The 17,409-nt window shown below is 37.8% G+C and overlaps 1 protein-coding gene across 1 annotated transcript; it reads right to left on the bottom strand.

Annotated features, from left to right (window-relative positions):
* Positions 1-5,955: 5,955 nt before the first annotated feature.
* Positions 5,956-16,947, bottom strand: LOC145777460 (transcriptional regulator protein Pur-beta-like). The gene is made up of 10 exons (XM_082588834.1): positions 16,809-16,947; positions 16,529-16,662; positions 15,754-15,882; positions 15,242-15,345; positions 13,103-13,176; positions 11,424-11,539; positions 10,216-10,300; positions 9,834-9,964; positions 8,047-8,154; positions 5,956-7,464 (listed from the first exon to the last, which is right to left on the bottom strand). Exons 1-9 carry the CDS (start codon positions 16,846-16,848, stop codon positions 8,074-8,076), a joined length of 894 nt encoding a protein of 297 aa, XP_082444960.1. The 5' UTR covers positions 16,849-16,947; the 3' UTR covers positions 5,956-7,464; positions 8,047-8,073.
* Positions 16,948-17,409: the final 462 nt, after the last annotated feature.

Below are 17,409 nucleotides of genomic sequence, written 5' to 3'. Positions count from 1 at the left end.
TAACAAAATTTCTTTTCTGACGACAATGCGTTAAAGATAAGTTCAGTTGCCCCGATAGCTTAGTTGGTTAGCGCGTGACTTCGTAAACAAAAAAGCTTCAAGATCAAGCGGCTCTGATTCAACTCTCGGGGTGTGCGCTGAAGCAACGCATTCTCAGGACTGCTCTCCATTTAGCGGCACCTAATGAATGGAATTATTCCCCGGCAACAACATTTCAACAATCGGAAACTTTACTCTGTTAATCTCGGTAACTGGCCCTGCGTCAATGGCCTCTACAAGTATGCGAAACTACTATGAATAACATATCAAGGCTTTGTCAGTCCGAAAATAACAAATTCATGCTAAAGCTGCGTATAAGGTTGTCAATGATTGACATTGTTTGCCATGTGTAAGTTGAGTTTATTTTCTCAGTATGCTTTTGTAATAGTTTTAACGGTTAGGTATTGGTCTTGAAAGATGGTGTGAAGCAGAGTCCGACCAATTACGCAGTTTTCGGTTCAATCGCACCACCAAAATGTTTACAATTAGGCAACGTTATTCTGACATATTCAAATTCAATAATTGTAACCTAATTCGTAAACGAAGAAGCTTCAAAATGAAGCGGCGCTGGTTCGATTCTCGGGGTGTGCGCTTGAGCAACGTATTTTAAAGACTGCTCTCCATTCCGCGGCACCTAATGGATGGAATAATTCCCTGGCAACCAACGGAAAACTTCACTCTGTCAATCTCGGTAACCGGCTCTGTGTCAAAGGCCTCGACAAGTAGGCTATGCGAAACTACCAGGATTAAGTTATCAAGGCTATGTCAGTCCGAAGATAAAGTTTGTTTTACATATCTTTATCCTGCATTGCGGGAAAGCGGACTTGAGCGCTATGCATCGGTGTACGCCTTCCGACGTACATCTGACCCACGTTGCAGCCAACTACAATGTCTGTTTCCGGTTGTCTACTCTACTTATGACTTAAATTTGGTACTACCCATTACTCAAAATTGATCACTGGGTAGAGGCAATTATCGTGAAGTTTCTTGCCCAGAGAAACAACAGCAAGTGCGGGTGGCTGGAGTCGAACATGCAGGCTCTCGACTGCGAGCCCAACGCGCTAACCACTCGGCCACTGCTGCCAACAAAAGCAACCAAACTTACAAAAATTATATTACTTTCATCCATATGTAATTAATTAATTATCGTACACGTTTCATTTCCAAAAATTAAATGTTTCAATTTATATGTTCACCAATGATTTTTTACAGTTTGATTTTAGCAAAGACAAGTAGATTTGCATTGGATAAAGATTAACGTAGGTTATCTACAATGTAGAAGTCCTTTTTAAACTCCAGCTAGCGGAACAAAAGTTCTGATATTATGCTTCCAACTCAGGCTCCAAAGTAATTTCAATCTTTTTGAATTACAAATAGCCTACAACAAAAAGTCTCAATGCATGATAATGTGTATTAATTTCATTCAATCACAATTGATCCAACTTAGGTGTTGGTTCTCTTCTCTCTGTTTTTGTTTTATTTTTTGCTATTTGTTTTTTTTTGGGTTTTGTGGCCGTGCTAACTACTGATATATAGCCTACCACATAATTTTTCATTCAGGCACGTTTTAAACCTTTCAAGGTTTTGCCACCTTTTCCCGTTCGTTAACGTGCTGGTAGGTTTATATCGATTTTTGTAGTTAGTATCTTTTTCGTCCCGGACGCGTTAATGACGAAAAATAAAATGATTGATTGGTTGGTTTTGAATGTTTATTCTCGGACTGACAAACCTTGATAGGTTATTCCTGGTAGTTTCGCATAGGCCTACTTGTAGAGGCTCTTGACGCAGGGTGGGTTACTGAGATTGGCAGAGTGAAGTTTTTCGATTGTTGAAGTCTTGTTGCCGGGAAATTATTCCATTCACTAGGTGCCGCTGAATGGAGAGCAATCTTGAAATACGTTGTTCAAGCGCATACCCCGAGAGTCGAACCAGGACCGCGTGATCAGATTATCTATTTCGTTTCGTAGATGATACACGTAAGTTTTGCTTTTCCTTCCACACCAGAACCGGTTTTCAATCCGACTAGATGGTCCACTCTAGCCTATTGTAACTTTGTTTTCCATCATAACCTTTAGCTTACATTGGCCAAGCTACAAAACTATCTTTACGAATTAGATGATACGATAAAAACAGGATATTTTCCAATCCACAAGAAACATTAAAACTATACGCTACCGGTACCTAATTATTACAGGCCAACATGATAGCAAATGGGGCAACAAAACGACGAATTCTTGGCCAACTAATTTTATTAGCCTACACTTCGCGACGCAGAAGCAGACTGCTAAAGGTAGGCCATCAACAGTCATTTGTGATCGTCGGAGTTGAAACAAACCTCCATTGACATTCGACTGAGCTTAGTAAGCTCAAATCTTAGGCTCTATAAGCTCAATCGCTAAGGCTATAGCCCAACTGGATGGAAAGGTTAGTTCTCCAGTGATGTAATTTATTATGGATATTAAATGAACCAGGAAAGCGTCGGTCATGGTGGATCAAGGTGCGTGACGTTCTGTTGAAAGTACAACATTAAAATGAAGTGTGGTGGGCAAATTTCGAAGTTTGGACTGCACTAGCACAAACAGGTGTAACGACTCACGAGAATGCGTATAAAGTACGGTAATAAGCTTTCTATAAAGGTAGGAGGTAAAATCACATCATGAGAAGCATGACCAACAAAAGGCTACTTGACCACACGAAAACAGAAGATCTTTTAAATATGACAAAACTACATCCAATTGCAGCAATAATAAAATCAAAAGTTTTAAAACTGTTCGGCCACACTAAAAGATCACAATTCGGAATCAGCAAAGTTTGCACAGAAGGCAAGGTAGAAGGAAAAAGAAAACGTGGCAGACAACCAAAACGATGGCAAGACAACATCCAATCATGGACCGGACTCAACTTGGCGACACTGAGCGAGTTGGCTCAAAATCGCCACTCTTGGAAGCAGTGGCGGATTTAGGGCAAAATTTTAGGGGGCGCCAAAGAAGTATGGAACAACCTCGCCGCAAATAGCCTTGGAAATTTTTTTGCGTTTTCATCAATAAAATTGCCTATCTAAGTCAGGTAGGCTACCAGTCATTCCTACATCATAAATCAACACCACAAGTGACAATCAGTTGTAAAGTTGAGGCAATGCCATAATGCCGCTCGTGGCAATTAAAAGCAATAACGAACGTAAAATGATAATTTAGGTATTTTCCACAAAAACTTTAGGCTATACAACAGTGATTGCTCCAAGTAAATGAAAAGGGGGTAGCCTAACTACCAAAATCCATTTCAATAAATCACCAACCTAGAGTGCCTGAAGCTCACTGGTGCATAGCCCAAAAAAAATGCATTTTAAAAAACATTCAAACGGTGAGGCCAAGGTGTAGCCTACTTAGTACAAGTGAGTGGTAGCCTACTCAGTTAAGATATTGCGAATAAAAAAATAATTCAAATATGAACAAAGCACTTGCAGCAATTGGAGTCTACTATTTCTATTTTGTAGACTAAGCATAATCGGGCCTATGCCCTATCAGCAAAACAAAATATTGTGAAACTGACAATGATGCAATTGGGCAAAAGAATAATAGGATTAAACTACTCATGCTAATAATGTTGCAAAAACGTCTCAATTCGTTATTGTAATTTGTAACAACGTATAAAAATGACATTAGATTTCATCAAACAAGTAATTCGATCACAAACATGTTTTGAATAAAATAGCAGAGATGTGTTCAAGACCCAGGGATACCTAAACTATTCGTACTAGTTTAGGTATCCCTGTCAAGACCAGATCCAGCTTTACTGTCCAAAAGGTTGATGTGTGGCATTCCATCTAGGGAAAGTAGAATATCGGGATGCGCAACTACATCCGCTTTTGGCTTATCCGCAACACTAGAAGGGTTACGATTTTTTCTGATTTACAAAATAATGTACATTTTATAGGTTATATAAGAAGAATGAAGTTGGTTTTAAAGTAATTTAAGGTTTTTAGTTGAAAACAAGCGAGCAACAAAGCGTGAAAAAAATGTCAAATTGGCAATTGACCCTTCTAATGTTGGCGGAACAACGGAGTTGCGCGTTCCGGTATCTACCGTTCCTAATTCCATCATATCTCTCTGCCTAAACTGCCATAAAATCTGGATTGCTACCATGCATTATATTATTTAAACTTGAGTTAAAAAAAGTTTCTTTATTAGTGTTATTAGTAGGCTATTTTATAAAATGTCCATTGTCTCTTGTACCGTTATCAGCGGTTATTAGGCTAGCGGTTAGTAGGTCTACTTGCTGAGACTAAACATCACGCATTGTTTTACGTTAGTAAAATGGAAATTTACAAGTTAAAGTATAGCATAAAAAGGAAATTTGCATGCAGACATAAAAAGATGGATGGATGGTCATTTTATTTTTGTTTGGATGCGAAACGCCGAAACACACATAAAACAAAAACTGACAGTGTGCATCCAATGAGAGAGTGCGAAAGACCGTAGCCCTGAAGGCGTAGGAGGTCGTCGAGTCTGCACTCTCTCATTCAAATAGTTACACAAATGAAAGTATTGCGTTGTTAATATTGTTAATGTTAATTGCGTTGTTAATATAGATAAATTGGAATTTTAGGGGGGGGGGGGGGGGGCGTGGCGTCCCGGCGCCATAGGTAAATCCGCCCCTGCTTGGAAGCAAATAACCCATGTCGACTTGCAATCTGCTACAGGCGGAGATGACGATTGATGAAAGGTAGAAGGATATTTGTTAGGTTTCTTAACTCAGTGAACAATGTTTGAGGCTCCCTTTCAGCAAAGCTTGGGGTAGACGGTTAGATGCCTGAAGAATTGTTAAGCTCATATACTGTACCTGTGTATACAGTAGCGCCTCTTATGGGCAGGGAGTAAATGTCCCCCAATCATTTTGAAGTTACAATATTTTTTGAAAAAAAATACGTTTTCATAAGGTTGGTTTGAAAATCTTCTGAATTATGAAGTATCAGGGCGTTACCCATCTAGCAAAATTGTTCATTTTAACATTGATTCAATGTCTGCAAATGTAAAAAGCAACAATTTTGCTGGCCGGATACCACCTAGATTTGTCTCAGTGGTAACGGTCTGCGTATTTATAATCTGTAAGCTTAAGTCACTGCAGCAGATCACTTGTTTTAACCAATCAGAAGGCAGAGCTTAAAAATACGCTCCCGTTCATTTATGTGCTGGTATATGGACTGTTGTAACTTAGCTAATAGGCCTATCTTTTTCGTCCCGGACGCGTTAACAAAAATATGAAGCTATTAAAAGTCGAGATCTTGTAGCAGTACTTTCACATAAACCTACCTTATTAGAAAAAACGCTGCACGAACTGAATATGCGTGGTTCCAAGCCGGGATGCAGGAATCAGAATATAGAGCTTCTGTGGTAATAGCCTACTTCTATATATTGTTAAAAGAAAACATTACGGAGATTAAAATGGGTGGGCCCTTAAACAGCCGTGGATGCTTAGTGGTTTTAACCTTTATGCTTGTACTGAGAAAGTCTCTGATAGGACATTCCTGGCAGTTTCGCATCCTTGTAGAGTAGGGTGTCCCACTTTTAGGCGGCTTTTCAGGAAAATTAGGTTCGGGTCAAATTCCGACTGGTTTTCGTCACTGATTTCAAAAATGACGTTATTTTTTTCATTATGACGTCATCTTGATGTGCCAGCTAGCGGATTTTTGCTATTTTGACCTTATCACGAATATGGTAAGAGCTGGACAGTTGGAACTTGCACCAAAATGACCGGAAGGGACGATTTCCTATTTGTTGTCAATGCAATATGAAACGCCAACTGCGACAGAAGTCTCTGGTTGTTAAAGTGTTATTGTCTCTGAACTATTCCATCCACAAGTGCTACTGAATAGAGAACAGTCATTAAAATGCGTCTGATACTCCCACGACAACGCGATTGAAACATAAATTTATAATAACAGATTCAATCACATACACTCGTTGAGCAAATCAAGAATTTAGTTGAAGACCTTTTTGAGCAAAACCAATGAAAACAACACGGAGCGTCGTGAATTAAAGTAACCTAAGCAATGTAAGCATAGTCTCCGCTATACTTCTTCCATAAGTTGAACACAGCAAAGAGTAAACGGACGAATGCAAAGCAGTATTCTAAGTTAGATTACGACGTAACAATCAAAGCCACCTTGCTTGGTGAATTGAATGGACACGCTTGAATGAACAACTTGCCCTTCAATAAGAAACCTCATTTCAACAACAGGGTGCACCAAAACAAAGTAATTGACTACTTTTTTATGTTTGTGGATACTCAACGTGACGTGCTTGCGTTGCGACGTTGAGAACTTTAAAAAATTAACTTGAAACAGTGAAATTATACAATATATACAAGAACGTAATAGATAACCAACAGGAAAATAACTAAACTACCGATAAATATCACAGACGCATCGTGGCCTTTTCTCAGCATTTTCAGCTATGAAAGCCCGTTTTTGAGCCGCAAAAATCAATAGGATGCATGCAATGCAGTTTTAAATTCAACCACGCAAAAAGAATGTTCTTTGTCAGTCCATCTGCGCTGCTTACAACCAACTGAAATTTTTTAAATCACAGTTTAAACAAACTTAATAGTCGTGTGTTCAGCCGAACTTAGGGAATCTCAGGCAAGTACAATTGGATACAAACCGTGGAGTCATGCAATCATATCTATGCTACGCGCACTTGCCAACAAGGCGAACTGCACTTTGTGCTGATGATTTATTGAAGTTGCCGAAAATACTTTAAACGGAAAAATGACATCCCTTGTCTTTTAAAGATGGTTCGATGCAATCCATAAGCCAGAATTGTGTGAAGCAGTACAATAAAAGTGATGATATAATTTCCTATATCACAATAGGTTAGTAATTTAGAAGTCACTGCAAACAATATACTGTATTTCTAATATATTAGTAGCATAATATGATGCACTAATTATGTTACCAATTTTCGCCTACGACATATCGAAACGCACAAAACAAACATAGTTGTTACCCAGGCAACAAAATCCATTGTTTTTACTTTGATTCAACGTCTGCAGACGTTGAAATTTGTTGCCTGGGTAAAAAGCCAAAAAAGAACTCAGCATTGTCGTCACGCAAGCATATTTAAAACAAATTCTGTATCAAATTTAAACTAAAGTTTTAAATAACTTAAAATCTTTTAAATATCATCGACACCGTTCCAGTGACTAAAAGTAAGTTAGTTTACGTTGCATTAACGTAAAAAAATGTAATTAACCGTTTCATGTCGCTCCCATCAACTACACATTCTACACTTGTCGCCAGTCATAATGCAATCGGAATTAACACACCAGGCTTTTTGGTTACAAGTACAACATTCAATACGCATGCCCATGGCTCTACACAATTACAAATATTCTTCACTGCTAAGCTCAGTCCGTTTCAACATGGGGCTGCAAAATAAAAATGTGCGAGGTTAATATCAGGAGTAAACGCAATGCAATGATAAATGATTAACACAGAAATATTTTGGCTAGTTGAATGAAAATACAAATTAAAAATAGTCCAGCGAACTTCTCATAGTGGGATAAGTATTTGCGAGCCCCAAATCCACTTTTATGTATGAATTTCATCATTTAAAACGACCACCAGGTAAATGGAAGAAACTTGGCTTGGCCTCAACGTGGCCGATCGAAGTGTTTGCTGTGTAGTTTTACAGTCAGAGGGAACGGAATAAGACAAGAGCATGAGGTAGCACATTAATGACAGCTAACAGTTAAATAGTTTGAAGATAACCTCAACTTCACTGTGAGTGTCGGTAACCGGGGCTGTTTCAGTGGCTCAAAGACTGTGGTCTGTGGTGTACAGTATACATTGCCCAAGTTTGCAAAATAACCAGGATCAAGCTTCCAAACAGCCTTTCTCTCAGTCCAAGGATAAAATTTTTCACAATCCCTCAAATGCTGAAAATTTATGAAAAGATTGAAGAGCGTCCACAAATCTAAAAAAAAAAAAAAAAAACTTGAATTACTTACTCATGCTAAAACGCCAACGCAACTCATCTAATCTTGCTTTGTCTCCTCTTCATCCCTGTCATCGTAATCATCTGTTCGGCGCCTGCCATCCGACAAGTCCTCTTCCGCCTGCCAACAACAAAAAGGAAACTCAAAATCTTTCCACAACAGCAACGTTCCAGCAATAACAAGAAAAATTGACTTCAAACGGTCACATCCGTTTACGTGTGGGTTGCGTGACGTCATCATTCAACTGCTGTCAAGACGGCATCACATGATTAGATCAAAACATCAAAAAAACAGTGAGGACGTTTGACGCACTCGAGTGGAGGTCAACTACTGTTTTATGACGTATTTTCTTTTCGTCATTATCGTAGAAATATAGTGTACTGTATATTTAAGTTTCAACTAGTTGCAAAAGAATGCTACAAATGAATTTGAAGTATGGCAACTTTTGCTGATTGGGTTAATGAAGAGTGCTACAAAAGAATGCTGAAGAAATGACTACAGAAGAAAACTACAGACGAATGCTACAAGTTTTTCAATTAGTTGCGAAAGAATGCTACAGGTTCATTAACCCAATCAGCAAAAGTTGCCGTACTTATAATTCAATGTCGCTTGTCAAACAATATAACTAAGGCAAGTTTTTCTAAGTCGAAATACAATAATCTAACAAAGTTTGCGACAGTGCTGGACAATGGACATTCCTCTTCTTGCTTTTGAGTAGAGATGTACCGATACCAATATTTTTACCAATACTTTAGTGTTGCAAAAAGAAGCAGTTTTGGTGTTTGCAAATAGTTAAATGGAATGCTAAGTCAGACCTTATTTGCATAAAACCAGCACCATTGACAGGGGGTCCAGGAAATAGTTTGGGACCCTGGCCCGGGATGATGTTAAGGGCCCATAATCTTTCCAAGGGGTCGAGAGACTGACAAAACCACTGCGCATTCTTTGGATATATTGCAGATTTCTTAGAAATGTCTAATTGGGGGCTCGAGGATCTCATTGGCACCGGACCCAAATGATCCTCGCAACGACCCTGGAGAAAATATATTCTGCATGATTCGCCAACATGCCGCTAAACAAGAGGATAATATCTGTGCTGGAGTTGCTGCTGTGGTGTCTTTATTTTTCTGGCTCGGAGCAGAAATTTTGGAAGTTCTTGCAAAAGCTGATGGACTTTGTTTCAATAACTCGAATAAAACTATTCAAAAAAAGCTTTGAATTAGCATAATTTATTTGTAAAGATTCAACCAATCCAAGCTCAACTGCGTTGTTGTGTCATAATAGTAGTGTCAAGTTATAAAAGGTCACCACGATTGGGACTTGGGTATAAAGGGAAGAAACAGGCACTATAATCGGGGTATAAGGCTAGGGTATTAATAGAAATGTACTATCAAAAATTGAAACAGGTTGTCATTTTTTGACATCAGTGTGACACGTTAGTTAATACTTTAGAAAATCTATATTTTTGTTAACTGCAAAAAATCTGCAGCAAATGCGATTCATTTTTATTTTTTAGTATCGGTCAAATTTAGCCGACACCGATCGCAATGCTGATACTCCAAAAATGGCGGATGTCACAGATATCGACACTGATATATCGGGACATCTCTACTACGAGGAAGTAATATTTTCCGACCTACACGACATGTAGATCTAACAAATCCCAACACTGATACAGTGCACTGGTTGCAGCAGTTGAAAGGTGTTGCCTGAATTACTGTCTCATAAGCAAGAAGAAGAGCGGGCATTGAAGCGTCATGATATTTCGACAAAATTGTGGTTTTATCGAAAAAGCAAACCTCAGGTTCATCTGGAATCTTAGCAACGGTCGTCGTCGGTTTATCCTTCGCAACCTGCTCATAATATTCATCCATTTGCTCCGAGGTAGTCTTCAGGTATTCGGCAAACTCCTCCCACAAACTCTCAGGTACTTCGAGAAAAAGAGTCAGCCAGTTATGGTGCTATTAAGAGCTAATGCGGAAAAAAAAACGATTACAACTATACAAGTCAAGCTAGCTTTTTTGCTTAAACTAACTACGGGTTGTGGTAGAACAGAATTTAATAAAACGCTTCATCAAGAAAATAGTTGTAACGGCAACGCTAAAATGCATGATCTCAGCAGAAAACGAACTGACCAGTAAGTTAACCAACAGTACTGTGGGAAGGTAACAGGCAACTCACTATTGATAGCAGAGCGGAAGTTTCTCGTCTGTTCAGTGACACGAAGATAAACTCCTCGTTGATTCTGCCCGACGTCAAGAAAGAACTGTAGAACAAAATATATATAATAATCAATTGCTTTGAACAACAACTCAACTTCTTCAAAAACACCATCGTGATCAGGTAAGACAGAAATTATACGATTCCGACTCCGGTTTCAGTGTTGCAAGATTTTTTAAATTTTCATTTTTTTAAAATTTAATTTTACTACAGCTGTGATCGAAAGTGAGACCGCGACATACAAAAACTGACAAGACTAACACATCTATCTTTTGGTACGGTACCGTACATTTTTAGAGCGCAATACAGAAATCAAGATATAATATTTAAAAAAAGGCTGCAATTTTTTTACGGTTTATCGTTTTGTATCAAGCCGGAGTCGACCTTACTTTTTAACGACGCCGGACACGCCGAAATCCCTCCGAATCCAGAACCCTGACTGTGATTAGTGATATGCATCTGCGGTATCATGATCTGCGCCCAATTCAGTTGATACCCCGTCGCCATCATTAAATCGTTTTATCGACAAGATATTTTTACGTTGATTGAAAGTCAAACAAATATGAATCAGAAATGAAACGGCCTTTGACAGTTATGGTCTTTTGGACTTCAGGTGTAATTGCGAAGTAAACACTTGAATCAATTAGGAAAACTGCCGACAAAACTGTAACGTTTGCACCTGCTAAGGTCGTTCGCACAACGCAAACACAGTTGTGGTAAATTAGCAGGATCTGGACGATGTCACTAGTTGTTATGGCAACAAAATAACACGACACAGCATTTTGACAATTAATTTTATCTTAGCTGAAAAATCAGCCTTTCCTGCTTCGTTTCAACGTCAGTAGACGTAAAAAGACCGGATTTTGCTATTCAAGATTCGACAGTGTCGCAATCTGTCCAAAATCATTGCACAATGAACAAATAAATGTAAATTGAATGCAAATTCCAACAGTAAATAAAAACACAAAGGTGTCACTTCTATACACGCCTGTGCGACGTCCAACACACAACAAAGACGGCTTGCTCAGCGTATTTCATTCCACGAACGAAATTAGACAAAACCTGATTTCATTCAACACAATGACAACGCCGACTTTGGCAAAGAGACAAGCGAAAGTAAAAACAAAAGAAAAACTTGCGATTGAAGAACATCATAGCCGACAACATACCTGCTTGGACCGGCGATTACCGATCACATGAGATGAAGGAAGTTCAGGCTGATCGATAGCTTCCTGTCCGTACTCATCGATTAGACCTGTAAGCGCATCCCGGAACTCAACCATGCCTAAGTGAGAAAACAATAATTGTCTTAAGGCTAAGCTATTTGCAAAGTTTTGTTTATCTACGATGATAAAGCAATCGAAAAGCAGTAAATACCATACATTCCCTCACATTGCAAAGAGGAAGTGCCAAGATCAAGCAATATTGATCAACTCTCGGTCAGTGTATTTGAGCGCGCTTCTCAAGAACAGTAGCACTAGGTGGGTGTGGCTTCCAATTGCCCTTAGAGACCAAGTTTGACGGAACCAACTTCACTCAAAATGTTTCTGAATCAAACTCTTTTCACCGATCAAGATGCTACTGGCTATTTCAGCGAATGAAGCAAAATGTTTTCAGTGAAGCATCACTTGATTAAAAAGTCTGGTTGGGTTGGTGTTATGCCAAACAATAATTTACGTCTGGTACCACCAGCGCAAACAGGCCGGGTGTGTTGCGCTTTGATGCAACGCTAAGTGACATGATATCATCGCAGAGATGACGGAATGCGCAAATAACTCAAATTTTCCCAGTAATTGTTTGTTGATCTAGTTTTGCAAGGAGAAATGTAAACAATTATGTTGGCATGTTACGGCAAATGTTGTTTGATGCGCTCACATAACAGGGTTGCTACGGGCGTAGCCTGCAACAACTGACTTCCGAAGAAAACTTTCGATAAAATTGAATGAAACTGTTCAATAAAGCTCACCCCTCTACAATGTTTTGCAAACGTGCTTTTAACGTCCTATGTAAATACGTTCTTATAATGCTCAACCCTGTTGTGTTGTTGTGCCTTGCCTGTCTTTGGTACAAAAAAGCAAACTTTCTCCTAAAACTACAATATAAAAGAAAAGCAGTGCAAAAAATTACTCCTGTTACACCGTTCCAATGGCAACATTGTTGCAAGCTTGATGCTACTAGCTAACTAGCAGGACATAATACCAACCATTCCAGAAACACACGCATCGTTTTGGTTGATGCTCCTTGTACCACAGTTCGATGTCCGTGTGTGATTGTGTAACGGAATGTGTATATCATGCACTACATTTAAAATATATTTAGCAATGTTGTAGCATACTAACTAACTTTCTGTCAAAATCTAACGCTGTTTTTTAAAATAAGTTCTTTTGAGACATATCTAGATGTAGAATTGTTTTCAAAATAATCACGTTCAAAGCTTAATCAAAATCTTAACGTCATATAATGTAGTTTTGATTTTCCAAACTAGCAAGTTCAAAAAAACTTTTTCGACCATGCAAAGTGATTAACAATCTTGTCTAAAATTAGATGAAAGTGATTTGAGCCTATATCACAGAACGAAACTCAAAGATAAAAACTTCAAACTCAGAACATGTTGGCTACAACAGAAAATATAAAAGTGCTTCATTCATTGCTATATTATAGGAAGCTCAAAAATAAGTTCAATTGGGGAAAAGTTTGAAGGAAAATTAAACATAATGGGAAACGAGCGACTAATTTGAAGGCAATAACTTATATAATTATGATACCAAATTACCAATTAACAAAATCTAGATTTTACAAACTTTTTAAGTTCAACCATAGCAGCACAGAACCCGCAGTTAGTCATTACCTTGAGCAGGAAGTGCTATCTGTGGAGGGATCGATGGGCGACCGTCGTAGCTGTACTGGTAGGCTTGCTGTTGCCTACACCAAGCATTGATAACCTTTAATATGTGCTGTACAAAGTCCAATACCTGAGATTTAGGCGAGCTTCACACCGAACATACAAAACTGTCTTCAGCATACAAAAACGTCGCACCAAAACTGCCGCATATTTGTTTCCTTTTACTATGTAGTATGTATGTTCGGTGTGAATCTCGCCTTACTGAACTAGTAGTTCAACTTTTGTCAGCGATAGTCCTAAAGCTTCGAGTAACAAAGATATTTATTGTTAAGCTACTTACTTTGCAGATGTCAGTTGATATTTAAGTTTATACATTAATGGCTGTCTAGAAAGTTAAATTGCAATAAAATATGCATATCAAATTGAAGATATTTATGACCACCTGAAAAAAGTCAATTGAATTGAAAATACAAATTTACATCAATTATGTAACAATCAGCATGTACTGTTTGCTCACTAACATTGCATACAAAGCTGTACAAATAAATTTTCATTAAAACAACCTTTGATTGTCAAAACAGAATACATAGTGTACTTCTGCGCATTTCTGAATGTACACTGTACAGTGTAGTTGTACAGTACATGGAAAACTTTTTTCATGAAACAAAAAATCGCAGTTTAGTACGACTCTTAAAATTCGTCCTTCCTTCATCAACCGCAATATATCAGAAACAATATAAAGAAGTTTATGTCAATTAAAGATTCACAGTCAATTCTATTTAATTAAAAAAAGATTAAGACGCATATTCTACAAAATAGTAATCGAGGATCAGCGATTCTCGGCAATCTATTAAAATCACACGTTATGCAATAAATGGTATTAATACCACAAAAGCTCAAGTGCTCAATGCCAAGCGCAATGCTAAGCAGAGCTAATTTAAGTAATTGAATCACTATTATCAAAGTAACCTTTACAGCCTGTTTCACCCTTTGCGGGATCGTCAAAATGTAGCATATCAACAGAACTATCCACTGTATCCAGTCATCATATGAGGATTTTTACAAACCCAACTGCTGAGTCATTTTTGATTTGAGATATATGCATTGAGAGATGTCTCATCAATGCGAACAAGCTCTGCAATCTGCATCTCGCAACACACTCTGCATCTCACAACAAACTCAACAAACTCTGCATCTCACAACAACATCTCACAACAAACTCTGCATCCACAACAAACTCTGAAGCTCGTGCGCGGCACCAATCAACCCAGATAAGCATGAGAAAAACGTGTAGAACAAAATAACTAAAAAAATTAACACGTGCAGTCATGCAGCTGCTACAAATAATGTCTTTTGTAATACAAATTATTAGTAATACAGCTACAACTTATTAGTCTTCTCAGTTGGAAAAGAATGAAAAACCAGTCCTCTGGTCTGAAATCATGTTTATAAAATTACGTTTTTATTTTGCGACAACAGAGAGCGCTGCACTGCAACCACAGATGCAAACAACAGACAACTGAAGCCAGCAAAGATACACGCAGTTCCATAATATTGGTATATATATGCTGTTAAATGTCTTATAAAGACACAGCCGTGTGCTCCACAAAGAAGTCACTGACGTTCTTTCGAACGTTACGCAGATGTTTTCACCACTCGGTCATGCACGCAGCCACACATCGCAAAATCACCAAGTCCACTCAAGTCATCAAAAATTTACATTTTTATTGGTGTTTATCACTAAGACATAATCTTGTCAACCTTTGAATAGTAGAAGTAAGTTCTCCCAGACGCTAATACTTTTTTCTAATGTATTCATGAACAATTGAACATTAACAAGGATTTAATCTGAATGAGTTACAAAAAATATTGTACGAAGCAAAGCAAAGACAAAATAACACAAGCGAATATGCTAAGCAAAAATCATGACTGAAGGAGGTAGATTCCTAAGCACGATCACATCCACTGGTGTTATTTCTTACACTTAATGATGTTATTGAAGCATCTCAACGATCATTGTTGTATTGACCATTGTTGTGCCCATCACCCTGCAACTTCAACATCAAATCAACATTATGTTGAAGTGAAGTTTGTGTAAAATAGTTGATTTACTAATCGAGCTAACACAATCAAAATTGCACAAACCTGACTCTGAGAAAGCGGCCACGCTGATTTTCCTTCAGGTCAAGAAAGTATCTCTTGTTCTCTCGAGTTATTCTATCAGTCTTCAGTGATGCCCTGTGATCTTCCTACAAAATGAAAATCTTTTAAATATTTACCGTCACTGCCACAGTCTCAAGGGTACCGTAGTAGAAAGCAGAAGCCTTGGAGCTTAAATTGGCAAAGAAAGGTTCGTACAAAGAATATTTAGATGGCCCACTACTCAAGAGTTACCAATAACATCATGTAGGCATTAAGGAGTTTCAAAACTAGGGGAACACATTAAATTATAGCATATATAATGTAGTGAATCTAAAAGCACTGTAAACAAAAACAAGCCTGCAAACACAAACTAACGGATATCTCATTGTGTGTTATCTTACATTTCGCAATTAAAACATATATGAACAATTGCTGAGGTAATGTCAGTAGATAGCATGGCCACAAAAACTAAAAGAATAAGACACTTTATAGACAAAGCTATGAATCTTACGTACCGGTGGTGCATCGGGGTTGCTAGGCCCCAAAGTTGAATAGTGCTCTATAAAGTCGCCTAAGATGTTGCGGAACTCATGAGCAATTGCCATTGAAAGCGTAAGTCTATTCTTGTGTCCACCAGGTGTGACCTGTAGATTACAATGATCAGAAATTTAAAGCTCTACCTGTGGGCAGCGAGTTTAAAATTTTGCAGGCTTTGCAAAATCAAATGTTGCAATGTCATAATGTAATAAGTTATAACCCACATCCACTTAAATTTGTTGAGCGATATAAATGAGATATTGTTCGTAAAAATGACCATTGTGCAATGTGCATGTCAATTAAAACGTGTTTTTTAAACGTCTCGATTACTTCATTACATCCATTTTTTTAAATTTGAATTATGTCCAACATGATAGCAGTTGCATTGCTCTGTAAAGCAAAAAGCTGAGCCGAGCCTGCTGAGGTCATGATAACTTGCTAAGAAATAACAATGTCTTGAACTGAACAAACATCTGTTTTGATGATTTCTTGAACAAACGTTTGATGGCAAAATGTGCAGAAGAAATGATCATAATGTGGAGATTTAATAATAGTTCAGCACTCACAACCAGATTTTCAATCATGTGTGGCACTTCATGGCACAATTACATGCATACTCAGCATCCAATGTTGTGCATGTGTTAGTGTATATATAATTGTTATTTCATGAAGCAACATCAACAGCTCGGCATTAAAGCATTAATTATTAATCGACTAACTCATACAAGCAACATAGCAGCAAAAGTTATATACCTCAGCAATTTTTATAAACCTTCCACGCGCATTCTGTTTCACATCCAAGTAGAAGCGTTTATTTTGAATGAACACCATCTTAGAAGCTAGTTCTTCAGTTTCCATTTGCTGATTCTGATAATACCGCTTTCCTCCTAAAAGTTCGTCAAAACAGCTTAAAAATTTCAGGCAACAAGCCAACAATTTAATAGAAAATGACACTTAAAATAATATAACAAAGATTGTCTATTAACTGCCAGTATTTAAGTACAACGTGGCAAGAATTGAAACAAAATCTCACCTTGTACTTCTCCTTCTCCACTGCTTTCTCTATCCGCCATTGTTCAATATAGCTTTTATATTTTTTTCTCAAAACACAAAAATCATCCCCTGACCTACTACAAAAGATGCTTACTTTCACCACCACACTTGAAGAAAAATATGAAAATAGAATCATGTTTTGAGTTGGTTATTATCAGACACCGAGTACATTGTGATTACAGATGCAAAACAACAAACAACAGAAAGCAACAAATGACACGATTGAATGTTACGTGAGATTTTTTGAGAATGAAAGTCAAAGTCATGATTCATTCATCAAAAACACTCTATAAACCTCTGCAACATGCTTGCAACAAAGGAGGAAGTAATGCGTCAAGAAATACCTCTAAGTATGAATATAAATAAGTTAATTTCTGGTTGGTTGAATATTGATAACATGTCACTTGAAACCAGTGCTTTCAACCAAGAGTATTGTGCATACCAACTTGTTTGAAGGAGCAACACTTAGGAAAAGAAATAGTTTTTAAGCGCTACCCTAATAATATGTTTACAAGTTTGTGTTATCTCTGATCAACTTGGGATGCCATAAATAATTTACAGTGGCTATTTTTCCCACGGTA

This window comes from Aplidium turbinatum, chromosome 9 (genome assembly GCF_918807975.1).
Source record: "Aplidium turbinatum chromosome 9, kaAplTurb1.1, whole genome shotgun sequence".
NCBI lineage: Eukaryota > Metazoa > Chordata > Ascidiacea > Aplousobranchia > Polyclinidae > Aplidium > Aplidium turbinatum.
This window is presented reverse-complemented; position numbering and strand designations above follow the sequence as displayed.

Coding starts and splice junctions, on each gene's coding strand:
- LOC145777460 (XM_082588834.1), bottom strand. CDS start 16,848: ATGGCGGATAGAGAAAGCAGTGGAGAAGGAGAAGTACAAG. Junction 16,663..16,808: donor TGGAGAAGGAGAAGTACAAG/GTGAGATTTTGT, acceptor ACGAACTTTTAG/GAGGAAAGCGGTATTATCAG. Junction 11,540..13,102: donor GATAGCACTTCCTGCTCAAG/GTAATGACTAAC, acceptor TTTCTCACTTAG/GCATGGTTGAGTTCCGGGAT.